General features: G+C 33.7%; 1 protein-coding gene across 11 annotated transcripts in view; it reads left to right on the top strand.

Moving 5' to 3' along the window:
• The window catches only part of RALGAPA1 (Ral GTPase activating protein catalytic subunit alpha 1), a 277,975-nt gene that overhangs the window by 91,017 nt on the left and 170,797 nt on the right, over window positions 1-16,161 (top strand). For 8 of the 11 annotated variants that reach the window (XM_043556001.1, XM_043556002.1, XM_043556000.1 and 5 more), the window contains exons 13-17: window positions 3,791-3,939; window positions 6,753-6,882; window positions 8,821-9,058; window positions 10,329-10,490; window positions 15,669-15,809. In XM_043556001.1, the coding sequence (XP_043411936.1) occupies window positions 3,791-3,939; window positions 6,753-6,882; window positions 8,821-9,058; window positions 10,329-10,490; window positions 15,669-15,809 (820 nt within the window). The remainder of the gene's footprint in view (window positions 1-3,790; window positions 3,940-6,752; window positions 6,883-8,820; window positions 9,059-10,328; window positions 10,491-15,668; window positions 15,810-16,161) is intronic. The other 3 variants (XM_043556003.1, XM_043556008.1, XM_043556009.1) reach the window with 1 other exon arrangement.

Raw genomic sequence — 16,161 nt, 5'->3', positions numbered from 1 at the left:
GCACAGAGAGAGGGAGACACAGATCTGAAGTAGGCTCCAGGCCCTGAGCTATCAGCACAGAGCCCGATGTGGGGCTCAAACTCATCAACCGTGAGATCATGACCTGAGCTGAAGATGGATGCTCAACTGACTGAGCCACCCAGCCGCCCCCAGATGTACATTTTTCAATCCTAATCATACTGGACTTGTCAGGAGCATTTGACAGAATAGACCATTCCCTCCCTATTAAAACTTCACTTGGTCTTCAGAGTAGCATCCCTCCTGTATTTCTCCTAACTCAGTGGTCACTTCTCAGAATTTTTTACTGGTTTTTAAAAAAAATTTTTTTAATGTTTATTTATTTTAGAGAGAGAGAGTGCAGAGCATGAGCTGGGTAGGGGCAGAGAGAGCAAGAGAGAGGGAGACACAGAATCCGAAGCAGGCTCCAGGCTCTGAGCTGTAAGCAAAGAGCTGTGTGGCTCAAACTCATGAACTGTGAGATCATGACCTGAGCTGAAGTCAGACGCTTAACCGACCAAGCCACCCAGGTGCCCCTTTACTGATTTTTTCATATCTCCCTGACTATTCATGTTGAAGTGCCCAAGAATCAGGTCTTGGATCTTTCTATTCTCCTGTTTGACCTCATCCATTCTTCTGGCTTTAAATGCTATTTACTGCAACTTCTACAATTTTGTTTCTAGTCTGAGACCTCTTGTCTGAACTCTAAGAGCCTTGAACTCAAATATTCAAATGCCAAGGTAGCATCTTCACTTAGATATCTAATAGACATCTCAAACTTGATGCATCTAAAATTTGGCTTCTCACCTTGCTCAGCAAACATGCTGTTGCTGCAGTTTTCTTTGTTTCATTTATAGCACGTTTTTCAGTTGTTCAAGCCACCTTGTCTCCTTTTATATCCTACATCTAATTTGATACCAAATCCTGGCCATCTTCAGAATGTATGCAGAATACTCCTATCTATTAGCTGTTCAACACTCACGCTACCTCTTGTGTCCAAGCCTCCATAATTTTTCATCTGAGTTATTGCAGTAAACTCCTAATCAGTATCCTTGCTTTTGCTCTTGCCCACCCATCACGCCAGTATGTTCTCAACACAGTCGCCAGAGGGATGCTGTTAAGTCAGATCATGTCGTTTTTCTACTCAAACCTGTCCACTGGTTTTGCATTATCACTAAGCATAAAAGCAAAAGTATTTCTAATGGTCTATAAGGCTTTACATCAAGGCTCCTCAGAATGTGGCCCATAGACTATAAGATAATTAAAAAATTGAGAGTAAGAATTTAGAAACTTAAGTCATTTAATATATCTCTTGATTTTGATGAAGTTTGTGTTTATATTTTTATATGTGTTTTTTCATTTCCTTTTTCCTGTTAGTTCGTTTATATTGTATTTTACAATAGGATTGGTCTGCAAAGTGTAAGAAGAAAAACATTCTTTTACCACTGTGAGTGTAAGAAGTTCTCCACATGCTCTGGTTCTGTTTCTCAACATCATTACCCAGTTGCTTCCCCACTTCTTCACTCCACTCTATGTCTATAGTCCTTGCTGTTCCTTAAATATGCGAGGTAGGCTTTCACCTCAGGTCCTTTAAACTTGCTTTTTCTTTTGTCTGGACTGCTTTTCTCCCAAATTGCTCATAGTTGTTTTATCTTTCCTTTTACAATACATTCATATTTATATTCCTTTGTATCCTCTCCCTGCCCCCTTCCAGCTTTCCTTTTGCACTTACTGGGTCCTCCAGGGGTAATGAGGTGATAGCGAGTACTTTGGTCTTATTCTTGGCTTTTGCCAGTACTTCTTAGGTTTAATTGCTGTTATATCATTTGTTATAGTTCTTGATATGTGCTCTTTTTCAGATTAAGGAATTTTACCTTTTTTCTTCGTTTGCTGTTTTTTTTTTTTTTAAATAGTAAGTGCTAGATGGTTTTTTTGCGTACATTGTGATGATCATCCTTTTTTCCATTTTAGTCTGTTTATAGGGTATTCTTTGTTAATAGACTTTTCTAATGTCAAGGTATTCTTAAATCTCTGGGGTAAATACTACTTGGTCATAAAATATGTATGATACTTTGATCAATTTGAATTGCCACTATCTTCTCAGTACTTTTGTCTATTTGGGCACAAGTGATATTAGTCTCTTACTTCCTTTTTTTTTTTTTTTTCAACGTTTATTTATTTTTGGGACAGAGAGAGACAGAGCATGAACGGGGGAGGGGCAGAGAGAGAGGGAGACACAGAATCGGAAACAGGCTCCAGGCTCTGAGCCATCAGCCCAGAGCCCGACGCGGGGCTCAAACCCACGGACCGCGAGATCGTGACCTGGCTGAAGTCGGACGCTTAACCGACTGCGCCACCTAGGCGCCCCTCTTACTTCCTTTTCTTATATAGTTCATGTCTATTTTGGAGAGCAGGATTAGGGTTTTATAAAAATTAATTGGGTAGTTCTCCTTTTTTTGTCTCTGAAACAGTTTGTTTAAAATAGGAATCATCTTCCATGCTAGGCAAAACTTTGCCAGTAAAGGTGTCTAGGCCTGGTGTTCAGGGATGAATCAAGGAGGCTTTGATAACCAGGTCTTTTCATGATTATTGATGTATGCATCTTTTTTATTTTTTCTTGAGTTAGTTTTAGCAATTTATGTTTGTCTACAAAATAAATACATTTAAAATTTTTTCAGTTTTATTCAAATAAAGTTATCCATTGAAACTATCATGTTAAAATTCTCTACTGGATATATTGTTATGTCCTTATCTTATGTCTAATTTTTATTTGTGCCTACTTGGTCAGCGTTGGTAGACTTACAGAGTCATCTATTCACTATTTTTTTTAATTTATTAAAAAATTTATTCATTTATTCATTTTTTTGAGAGACAGAGACAGAGCGTGAGCAGAGGAGGAGAGAGGGAGACACAGAATCCGAAGCAGGCTGTAGGCTCTGAGTTATCAGTGCAGAGCCTGATGTGGGGCTCAAACTCATAAACCGTGAGATCATGACCTGAGCCAGAGTTGGCCGCTTAACCGACTGAGCCACTCAGGTGCCCCATCTTCACTATTTTAAAGTTAGCTTAATATTCTTTTCTCACAACTATGTTTTATTATGTAGTTCATCCAGGAGATTTAAATCAGAATTATGGGTATAGAAAATCTAAATGTCCAAGGTTCACAATAGATATAATATTCTGTGCTTCCAAAGTGTCCTCAAGAGCCTTTGTACACACCTGTCAACATTATAATAACTTTGTCTTCGATAACAAATACAATAAATGATTTGATTATAACAAACTTTTTATTTCTTTACAATAAATTAAAGATGTATATTAATGGATCCTCATTAGTAGTACTATAGTATATGATCTATTCATACAGTTTGTTATTACCAAAGCAGATAAACACACTTAGCCTGTAAACATGAAAAGAAAGGATAGATGGTATTTTGAAAATTGTTCTTGATTTAGGTATCATCTTTTATTCTAAACAGTTTTTCTTTTATTGGTTCATTTTATGACAGCAGTAGAGTTATTATATTAAAGCTCTCAGTTTTTAAAAATGCTGTTTTTCACTTGGTTTATTTTTCTTGGGTGCCTAATAGTGATTTTTTATTTGTCTAGATAAACATAAAAACAATTGTTTAATGAGTTTAAGTTTCAAATGTCAAGCTGGGGTAGAAATAGGGTTAGAATTAACCTATAGTCTAGATCACCCAGTGATCAGCATCTAAAGTTATTTTTTTCTCTGAATATGAAATTTGCTATTAATTTTATAATGAATAGCTAATTATTTCTTTTGTCTTAGGTGTTTATTATAAACTCATCAAACATATTTCTTCTTGAACCTGCAAATGAAATTAAAAACCTTCTGGATGAGCACACAGATATGTGTAAACGCATTCTTAACATTTATCGGTTCATGGTTGTGCAAGTATCAATGGACAAAAAAACTTGGTAAAAAATATTTATCCTTTATTTTTTTTTGATTGTGTATATGAATATAATAATTTTTAGAGGGATAGTGTCTGTGAGCAGAGCTTGTCACAGTATTGTAGAGGCTTCTATTAATGAATGGAGAAATATTTAATGTAATAATTAGGATGACAATAGTCTCCACTTTATCTCAGACATTTTTGATCAACCTTCTTGGATTATATTTTAAAGTGGACACCCCCACCCCACTCTCCCGAATGAATACATTCATGAATAAATGAAATTATGCATGTGTGAATAAAAGTATACGGAAATGATTAAATGTAAGAATGCTTTATTCCTCAACCTGGCATTCAAGGCCATGTACAGTGAGATCCCTGCCTACTTTTCTGTCTCTCTTTTAAGCCTAAACTCCACCCTGCAGAATGGAATCTGGTTCCCAGCTTTACCAAATTGCTCTTCTCCTGCACACATTCTTGAACCTTTTTTAAGAATACCTAATTCTTGCCATGTTTTTCTGTTGTAATAACTGTCCTTAGATTTCACCTTCCTTTTTCCACATATCCTTACTTACATTCTTTCCCCTCACTTCACTTCTTTTCATTCTGTGTTTATACCTGTTACAGTTCTTGTCAAAATTGTCTTAATTCCTAAATTACTTGTATAAATTGTCTGTTTATCTCTGAATTGAGAGGCCCTAAAAAGTATATCTTGGTTGTCTTTGTTTTTATATTTCCTATGTTTGTGAGCATAGAATTTTATGTATTACTTGTACTCTATAAATATTTGTTTAATTGAATGGAAAAATAGGCCTTTTGGGGAAAAGAGCAGCTCTTCAGTTTTTGCAAAAATGATACATCTTCATTGTAAAAATCAAATGAAGAAAAGTTGTAAAAAGAAAATTAAAGTTTCCCCAAAGCTCACTCTCAAGAGGTAGTCATTGTTTTGCCCTTTGATGAATATTTGGTTCACCAAACCATATACATAGTCATAATATAGTATTATGCTGTTTGCATGTACCATAATTTTCTTAACCAGTCATCTTTTGATGGATATGTAGTTATTTCATTTTGTTTTTGGGGGGAGATAAGACAGTGATCATCCTTATACATACATCATTTTTCTCCTTTGACTTATTCTTAAAAAGTGGGAGTACTTAGTGAAAGAGTATGCTTAATATATGTTTTGCTGCATGTGGAAAAATGACTTTATTTTGAAAAAATTCTTTATTAGCAACGTTGATATAGTTACATCTGGAAGTAGTTTGTTATTAACTTAATTGGAACACTTTCCTATGCCAGGTATCTTTAAGCACTATACATGCATTTTCTTAATGCTTGTAGCAACTCTGAGGTAGATAATCTCTCTGTTTTACATGGTGATTCTTAGGCACACAATTTTGTTCACATAGCTGAGATTTGAATTGCGGTCCTTATGACATCTGAGCCTAGGTTATGATTAATCAGTAACTGTACTATTTTGAACCATTCTTTTGTTAGTCTCCTGCCCCCTTTCCTTTTTTTTTTTTTTTTTTTTTTTTTAATGTACTTTATATCAGTGCTGTTGAGCCAGGTTAAAGTGAGAGAACTGCTATATGGAACACGATTTTAGAATTAAAAAAATTTTTTTATAAGTTCCCTAGAAGTGATAGTATTATGAGAGATTACTCACATATTTACATTGAATTTACAAGATTTTATGAATTAAAATCATTACTATTATATCACAAAGTAAAAGGTTATAGATGAGTGAGTGTTGATTTGACCACACATCATGTAAGATTTATTTGGAAAATGTATACTTTATTGCATATGTAGTTGATTTCAAATAGCTTTTCATTTCATACAGCTAAGCTAGAAGCCTAAGATTACAAATGTGGCAACTTTGATTTCTATCTTATGAATGAATGCATATATTTATTTGTTAATAAATGTAGGATATTTTTCACTGAGTGATACTTTTCTATCTTAATCTGCCCTCCCTTCCCCCCAAAATTACGAATCTAGATCTGTGATCTCTTGCTGCCTCTGCCACATTTCTCAAATGGACTGTCCCACATATTGCTATGCCTGGAATGGGATTGAAACAAACCAAAGAGGTTGTGATAGGGAATTGGACTGTTAGCCTGGCTGTATACCCAAACTGAAATACCCATTTCACATGTGGTTGAATCAGTTTCCAAATTATCAGGTGCAAATAAGGTAGTTTTATGGTCTTAATAATAAGCATCTAGGAGAAAGAGGCAAGGTAGAGAAAATATTAGGATAGGCTTGACTTGGAGTACACAAGGAGAACAAAGGGTTAAAAAATGGCCAAATTAAAAAGGATGGTCCTTGATTACTTGTCAGGATCGCTATGATCTATTGATCCTAAAATGTCTTGTAGTTAGACATTGCTCCTGGTACACGTCTAGATGTGTACTTGTTCTCCATATTATAAAGATGAAGTAGATGAATAGGCATCAAGGTAGAACCAAATTGTATAGCTAGAGTGTTCTTCAGACAGCTCCCTAAAGTCAGTCATTACTTCATTTTCAGGGGTTGGGGGATGGGAGCAGTCTCCACATTCTCACCTCCAATTCATCAGCTTTGCATACATTTTTATTTGATGGGAGGGTTTTATGAATGAAAAATGGTTTTAAAATGGCTGGTATAGTTTATAAAATGGAATTTTTAATTTTAACATTTAAAGAATTCTAAAAATTTGAAAGATATTTGATATTTGAGTTATGGAAAGATAATACATTTTATAATAAATATTAGTTTTAAAGTTATTCGTTAACCAAAAACAAACATATTCAAGAAGGAAACATTAATTAATTTTTTTACTTTAAGGGAACAGATGCTGCTTGTGTTGCTCAGAGTCACGGAGTCTGTACTGAAGATGCCATCACAAGCTTTTCTACAGTTCCAGGGGAAAAAAAATATGACCTTGGCAGGTCGACTTGCAGGACCACTTTTCCAGGCAATAAAAATAAATAAATAAATAGATAAATAGATGGACAGATATGTATTTTTATAAGATTCATTGAGCCCTGTACTTGTTCTTTGGGAAAAAAAGCTTTAACTTAAAGATCATTTCACATTAAAGGGTCTTTTGTAGAACTAAATTAAAAGTGCTTATCTAAATAGGCTATTTGCCATACATAGACACTCACAACCTAGTATCAGAGTGAAGGAAATACCAAGTCTGTGAAAAAGCATTGAAACAGGCTGATGATACTGAACTTTCTCTCGTGTGGCATATTTATTTACATGCTTGCAAAAAGCTGCCAGAGCTTCATGAGTAATGGCCTGATTGTTTGCTTTATGAGTTTCCAAATCTCTGACATTGTTAGAAAAGCAAAACTTTGTTTTATGTTGTTCTGTAGTAGTGAAAAAGTAGTTGATAATAAAAATTCTTTCTTATTGTGCTGCTCCTATAAGACTTTATTCAAGTCTTTATCTTAAGTATCTGTGGTAGTTTGATTAAATAAGAATTACATACTGTGTTTTCCAACCTGAGGATAGAGTACTGACTTTAAATGTATCATGGATTCTTTGGAAAATAGCAAAATAATATATTCTTAAGATGACACATTAACTATAAATACATGGATAAAATGGTTCTTAATATCATAGATAAAAACTATCTCAGATCTAATTCTTGTCCATAAGTATAGTCTTTCAAATTATTACTATTTTTAAATGTGCTCATTTGCCTAAAATTTTATGCTGGTAGTGAATAATCTTTTGAAACCAGTTATATTTATTATCTAAACTCTTCTTAACTTCATTACCCCTCACCCTTTTTTAGTGTTTGTTTATTTTTGTGAGAGAGTGGGATAGAGCGAGTGGGGGAGGGGCAGAAAGAGAGGGAGATGGAGGATATGAAGCAGGTTCTGCGCTGACAGCAGAGAGCCCGATGTGGGGCCAGAACTCATGAATCCACGAACCATGAGATCATGACCTGAGCTGAAAGTTGGATGCTTTAACCTACTAGTCACTCAGGCATCCCCTTCATTAGCCCTTTTTAAAAAGATTTCTCAATTGTTAGAACTAAACTAATTTTGAGAGCTATAGGAAGGCAATTTTAGCTTGCTATGTGGAATAACTTTATTGTAGTGTGGATGTTTAAATTTAGAATGGAGAATCACTGGTTATTTTCTATACTATAAGGTCTGCTCATTTTCAGCTTATATTTAAAGTATAAACGTGAAATTTTTAGTATAAAATATAGAGTGAAGCTTTCAAAAAATCTTTATGACTTGTTTCAATAGGAGGTTCTATCTTTAGTAGAAATCCCATATAATCTTAGGAGTAATGGCTGATCAGAAATTTCTGCCCTTTAATAAATTTTTTATTCTATGACTGGATTTATTATAGAACACCTTTAATTCTTCTGGTGTCTTCAGAATTAAACTTAATTTAATTCTTCAGTTTACATAAAATTTTTCAGGAAATTTCATTAAGTATATCTCTAATAACTTATTTTTTTGGAATATTCAAGTTATATACTGATTTTCATCTTCAATTTGAGACTGTAGGTTTTGGTTAATTTAGCTCAGTAACCATTAACTAGTCAATAATTTCAACACTTAGTAGTGTGGAGACTCTTTTTAAGCAGCATTTATTTTATTTAACATTAATGCAATACAGCATGAAGGATAGTTACAACTTTAGGGATATTTCTTTTCAGTTTTGATAACTTGCCCACATTGCTTAGAATGTTGGGAGTTGGCCATTGTTGAAAAGAAATTAATAGTAGATGCTAATGGTTGCATGGATTACTTTTACAAGTATTATGTACCAAGAAAGCATCAAGGGTATTATGTAGTTTAAAATTCTGCTTGTTTTGGGTAATATTTTTATGATTGAATATCTGAACTTGAACATATTTCATGGTTATTATTTGTCTTTATAGACTCTTATCGTTGCCTGGATCAAAGCAAATCTAAATGTGTACATCTCTCGAGAACTATGGGATGACTTACTCTCAGTATTATCATCATTGACCTATTGGGAGGAGTTAGCCACTGAGTGGTCACTGACTATGGAAACACTAACTAAAGTTTTAGCTAGAAATTTATATAGTTTGGATCTCAGTGATTTACCATTGGATAAGCTGAGTGAACAGAAGCAAAAAAAGCACAAAGGGAAAGGTAAGAGTTGTCCACAGAGATGTTCCACGTAAATTTGCTTAAATAATTTGGTTTGGGAAGATGGGTGAAGCCAGGGAGATGGGTGAGGATAAAAAAGTCATGTTTTCTCTGAACTATTCCCTCTTGCATTTACCCAGAAGTTTAAAACTTTTCAACAATAAAACATGTAAGTGCCTTGTAATTTTTCTTGAAGAAACTTAAAATAATTACTAATTTTGATGAGAAATAAAGTGTTCTGTACATGTCTAGCTAAAATTTAAACAATTTAGAATCTTAAATATTTTATTTTTGATAATTAACCAAAATACTCTTCCTTTTTATTATATGGGATTTTTTTTTGTTAGAATTTAGGTGATTTCATATTACTCTATTTAAAAAGAATTATTTGGAAAATTGTTTTGAAAGCATTTTCTTAGTTTTAACTGAAAGCAAACATTCCCTAGATGTAGATTATGTATCTAGTGAGTATTACAAAGGGGGAGGGGGACAGGACATAGTGATTATATTGTTAATACGTGTTTTTATAATCCTTGATGTATTAGTATTTTTCGTTCTTAATAATTAGTTGGTAGCTAGAGATGATATCTGAGTCACATTTCATATTTAACAGTAGCCCATGGTAGTTAATTACGTGACCAAACTACTTTTTCTTGGGCTATTTATTTCCCAAGGGACTATTATTGGCAGATAAGAGATTTATTAACTTCGACCACAGGATGGCTTTTGGTTAGCTCATCTCTTAACCTTTTTTGCTTCTCCAAATGTTTCTTTTTTTTTTTTTTTTAATTTTTTTGTTCAACGTTTATTTATTTTTGGGACAGAGAGAGACAGAGCATGAACGGGGGAGGGGCAGAGAGAGAGAGGGGGACACAGAATCGGAAACAGGCTCCAGGCTCCGAGCCATCAGCCCAGAGCCCGACGCGGGGCTCGAACTCACGGACCGCGAGATCGTGACCTGGCTGAAGTCGGACGCTTAACCGACTGCGCCACCCAGGCGCCCCCAAATGTTTCTTTTTTAATGGAGCCAAGTGGATGGCAGAGGATTTAATAATAGTTTATTTTTGATGGTGTATTTGTAGAATTCTGTATCAGTTTTGGAATGTGAAGTAAGATGAGGTTCAAAAAAGCCTTAACAGCACACAAGCATTTAACTTGATACTTTATAATACAATGTGAGTAAACCTGAGATCTGAGACAAGGTAGCCCACATAATTTGAAGAGATTATTGATCAGGTGACAGTATACTTAGATTGAAAATCTACATTTCTAGGAGTTGGACATGAATTTCAGAAAGTTTCAGTTGACAAGTCATTTTCTAGAGGATGGAGTCGTGATCAGCCTGGCCAAGCCCCAATGAGACAGAGAAGTGCAACAACTACTGGGTCCCCAGGAACTGAAAAGGCAAGGAGTATAGTACGGCAAAAAACTGTTGGTATGTACTCTTTAAAATAATGAGACTTGTATATGGCGATATGTTTATAGTCCTTAGTAACAATGTATGTAAATATGTAGTTTTCTTACCAGTTAACTTTTGTTGTTAAAGAAAAAACTTCTGTAGCAAAACCTTTTTTTCAGTACTACTTAGAGTCTGATGACAGGCTGTGTTATCCCTTTATGCTGTTAAGATCTATTTTGCATCATCATTTTTATGTAGTTTATTTTACTGTAGGTATCTATAATCTTAAACTGTTATTTTGCAGAATTGAAGAAGTAAAACTGTGATTCACTTTACAGAACTAATGCATTAACTGGTATACTTTCTTGTAAGCGAAGATACTCACAAACATGGAAAACTAGGGTAGCTAATTTTCAGTGTAGCCTTTTAGACCTACAATTATATAATTAGACTGGCTTAAAAAAACTTTCAACTAGGAATTTATGCTCTCTAATTGCAGATACCTGAGACCAAGGTGGAGTCTATTGCTAAGTTCCTTGCTGCTCTTAACAGACATGGAAGAATGTTTGTAATCTTGGAAATAGCAGCAAAGGAGCAATGATGGGAAGAATTTCCCATGGATGTAGGATCACTCAGTATATTCTGGACCTAGCTACCATCTTACTCCTTTTGCTCTCAGAGACTTATAACTTGGTCTGAATTGTAATAGAAAGAGTGCCGAAATGAAAAATAAGCAGGCTAGCAGGCTTTGTCCTAATCTCTTTTTTCACTCTCCTTCATCACTGAATAGCTAGATAATCTTAAACAATTTACTGAACTTTCTAGGCTTTATTTACTTCATCTGTGTAATGGGAATGATAATACCTTATACGCCTGAAACAAAATAGCTTGAAGTTACCTTAGGCTTTACAATTCATGATTTTTATGGCAGGAGCATTTTTTGTGGAAATGTATCTATATTTGATGGTAATCAGTGAAAAACACTATTAATTTTAAAGAAAGTTAAAATAATTAAAAATCATGGTTAATTTTAAATCCTTCAAAAGAATTATATTTCACAATTGTTTTCTGCCTATAAAATAAGTATAGAATTATATTAATTGTCTGTGTCAAGCAAGAAGAACAAAAAATGATACAAGGAAAAAGGATATTGATGAATTAAAATTGATAGAATATTTAAAGTTTGGTATAGAATCACTTTGAGATTCTTAGGAAGATATTGGTTACACCTGAAATGTCTGTTTTCATTTTATGTTAATGTCACATTTAATGAAAATATTTGTGTATTGTTTAGGACAGAATTGTTCTTTTAAGTTTATAATTTTACTGTTTTAGTTAAAGCTTGTATTTTTTCAAAGTTCCTTATATAATTTTTCTGATTATAGTAGTAATTTATGCTTAGTGTGGAATGTAAAATTTAAAATGTAAAAAAATTTTTAAGAAGCATCAATGAGATAATTATTAACATGTTAGCATATTTCTAATCTTTAAAGAGCATATAATGAGTAAAATACTCCTCTTAAGTTCATGCCTGACTATGAATACTTTCTGGTACCTATGTCAGAACAACCTTATCTGGCCTGTTCATTGACAAACCTATCAAATAAAAAGTTAAAGCATTAAGAATTTTGTCAAGAAAGGTGCCTGCGTAAAGTTGGAGAATACTGAAAAGGGCAGCAGATTAATTTAGGATAGTGTTTGGATATATATTTTCTTAAAAAAATTTTTTTATGTTCATAGTGAATGTACACAGTTAAAAATTAAATTTCTGGGAGAGTGTATACATTTTAGTAAGTCCCTCATCACTACTCCTATCTAAGGTTTTGCTTATGCCAACACATTAAAGGATGCAGTGAATTTAGGACTTACTTTAGAATACATTCGTGAGAAGTAATAATGTGTTTATAGTTATGATTTAGGAGCTGGTATTTGACTGTTGGAACAAATATATCACTGTTTCTGTTTTCAGATTTTCCTCTTGGTTTATGTTTATTATAATATTGCGTCTAAGTTTGGGCACTTATAAACGTATTTCTGCCAGTGGACAGACATGTATGTATGATGTGAATTTTATTTAATTATAAAAACGGAGAAATATGTGTTACATTTTAGAAATGAGAAAAGGCCAGATTTGCCTTCCTCCTATTTGTTTTGTGTTTGTGTGCTTTTAGTGATGTGTTACATTTGCTGTTCATGAATTTTGTATGCTGCATGGGAATTCTCTAGTGAAGGTCACAGTTTTTGACATAATGTGTATATTTTATGATCCAAGATGAATTTATGTGGAGTGTGTCTATTTTTCTTTTTTATTCACCTTTTTGAGAGGGGTAAAGATAAGAAGCCTTCAAAAATTGACAGCTTATATGTTTGAAAATTTGTTTTTACTTTTTGATGTTATATTTTTCATACTGCCCTTTCATCTGCATAAAACACATATTACAGATTTAAAATCACTCATGCATGTGGCTTAGGAATGTATGTGGCAGTTGGAATTTCAGTGGCTTAATAGAGATTTCTGACTTAAGCTTTAGATTAGTAAATCCCTCAAAATCCCAGTAGCTAATTCATTGTAAATAACTTTCTATAGTGCAGGTTACACGGTTGTGAGGCACTAGGCAAAATTTTAGGTATGTATAAAGACCTATAGTATAATGAAAAATAGAGGGGTACATTTGTGTAGAATTCATTCAGAATCATAACATACTTGAACCACTGTGTTTGTAGAAAGTTCCGAGGGAAATGCTCAGGCTCTTCAAGTTGGTGATAGGAAAGAAGGAACAGGAGGAGTTGTAATCTCCAAGGAATTCTGTAACTCAAGGGGGAAAAAATAGAAGAAAACTTGTAATTCTTCTCTAGAATTGAAAATTGAATCAAATTAGTTTTAAAAGAATCAATGTAATTTTAAAATAAGTATCTCTAAAAGTCACATCTGACTATAATTGTAGATGGTATTTTAATCTTTTGTGTTAATAACCACTACATATTTTGCCTATATGTTTGTGTCTTTGCTCTAGTAAGATTGAATGAATGATGATCTTGAAGTCCGCATAGCTGTGTTTCACACTAGATTGTAAAACTGTGTCATTTTCTTAAGGAGAAGAAACTAGTAGGAAAACACATAAGACGAGATTCTGACATTTTGTATGTGAGTTCAATTCTAAAATAGTTACTTTTTTTTTTAATGTTTATTTATTTTTGAGAGAAAGAGAACAGGGGAGGTGCAGAAGAGAGGGGGACAGAAATCTAAAGCAAGTTCCACACTAAAAGCAGAGAGCCTGACGCAGGGCTTGAATTCACAAACTGTGAGATCACGACCGGAGGGGAAGTTGGACACTCAACAGACTGAGCCTTCCAGGCACCCCAAAATACAGTTATCTTTAACATATTACTTGACAAACCATACACCGAAGGCAGATTGTTGCCATTAATATAATCCAATCCTCCATGTTTTGCTGCACATAAATTTCCCTAAAAGCTTCTCTTAAAGAATCTTTATTTGCCAACATTAATAAAGTTTTTGAAAAATGTATAGTTATAAGCTATGACATATATTTAGTTTTCTGTGAATACTTTCTTTGATTTTCTCCTCCATATGTTCACAACTGAAACTGTTGTTTTTTACATAATTATGCTGGACTCCCCAAATAGAGTATTCATTCAGTAAAGCTTTGTCGAGCTCATATATGCCAAGCGCTAGGATTATAAAGATAAGAGGATATAGTTGTGTGTTTGAAAAGTTGGGAGGCTGACATAAAAAACATATAATCCACTAAAAATAGATTGTAAGGTTTGCAAAAGCAGGGATTTTTAATTATTTTGTTCATTGCCATATTGCTTGTAAGTTAATCACATGGGAGAGTCTGAAAAGCTTCACAGGTGAGATGACATTTTGAGTAAGGAGTGTCAGGAGGAAGAGAAGACCGAGGATATTATGAACTCACAAAGCCATGCTGTTGTGAAAGAGCATGAACATTTCAGGGAACAGTATAAAAATCTCCGTGGCAGCAACATACGAGAATAGAGAGAGGAGATGCAGTTTCAGTGGTTAGTATAGTTAGTATAAGGTCACATAGGCCTTGTGTGATAGACTAAGGAATTTAGGTGTCAGGGAACCAAGAGTTTCCAGTAAGCAGGAAACCTAAGATTTTGAAATGATATTAATGCTCACATTTTTTTTACCATCACTATTATACTGGATATTATGCAGTATTGTTTCTTTTAAGTCCTCTATTCATACGTAACAGTATATGTAACGTCATTTGTTCAAGAATCCCTAAACTAAAAGTTAAGTTAAAAACATGTTTGGAAAGTATAAACTTGATTGTTAATTTATTTTTAAGTCTGCTAAAATCTGTCTTTAATTTTATGAACTGGTGACTCCTTAGAAGAGACTACCAAATACAACTACAAATGTAATTTTTGAAAAGTAATCCAGTTTTTAAGTTTATCTTTAAGAACTTTATAAAGTTACATTGTATGTTTAAGATTTTGAATTACCACAAACTTGTTTATTTTTCTCAGTAACTTGATTTTTCATCCAGATCACAAATTCAGTTTTCTGTATATATTTCTACTTAAAAATTTTAAATTATGCTGTTACACTTTAATATAAATAGGAGATACTGATTGGAGTAAGCATTCTTCTCCTACCAAGATTTAACAGTAACCATGAGATTCGATCCTTTAGATTATAAAATGTTCTAAAAATGAGTGACTTCAAAACTTTGTTAGGGAAGAGTATGAAATTAGAAATTATTTGTTTTTAGAATTCAGCTTCATTAAGAAGAATGTCTCAGAATTGCCTCAGAATGGCTCTAAGAAATGCCCAAATGTAGTACCAAAATTTCTTTGAACTAATGATGTTGGACTCTTTTCAGTGTTTCCACTAAATGAACTTTCCAACCCTTGGTTTTGAGAACATAGTGCTAATTTAAAGTGTCTGCTGATTTTTAATGCTATATCATTGTAACTGCTAATAATAAAGAAACATTTTCCTGCTTTACACCAAAAACTTTACATTTGAAATGTCATGTGTTCTCTGATTTCTTTTCTTACAGCTTGCCAGTATTTGCCGTGCTGAAATGTTTTAATTTAAAATTTCCTTCCTTTGTATCTTTTAGTTTTCTCTGTTGCTGCTTTTTCTGTGACACAAGCCTTTCATTATAGTCACTCTTCTTTTTTCCTTCCCCACTTCTTTCTTTTCCTTTTTTAAAGCCATGAGAAGCCGATCCATTGGTGAATGTGCTCTGCCATCGGCCTATATACGCAGTGCTAAAAGTGCTCCTGTTCTGATCCATACTTCCAAACCCTTCTTGCCTGATATTGTTCTCACTCCCCTTTCTGATGAGCTTTCAGGTAGTGCCACCTCTGCTAATTTCTGCACCACCCTTTTCACTTTTTAATCCTGCTTTCAAATTTTGCTTAATCAAATAAACTCTTCAAAGTTAATTTCTTTGGGGGAGGTGTGGGAAATCGGGAAAGTGGTTGAGAAATCAACATTTTGAGTTATTTGAATTCTAATGCTGTCCTTGCAGTTCATTCTGGAAGTGCTAAGTTTAGTGCTGTGCCAATGTCCAATATTTTGGGTTGTAAATTTTTTTGTTTACCTTTGAGTGGTTTCTTCTCAGGTGGTAAAAGGAGTAGTAATGTATATTTATGTCATTATGTCTGACTAAAGATGATTTGGAAGATAACAATCAGAGCCTTG

Source organism: Prionailurus bengalensis, chromosome B3, assembly GCF_016509475.1.
Source record: "Prionailurus bengalensis isolate Pbe53 chromosome B3, Fcat_Pben_1.1_paternal_pri, whole genome shotgun sequence".
Lineage (NCBI taxonomy): Eukaryota > Metazoa > Chordata > Mammalia > Carnivora > Felidae > Prionailurus > Prionailurus bengalensis.
This window is presented reverse-complemented; position numbering and strand designations above follow the sequence as displayed.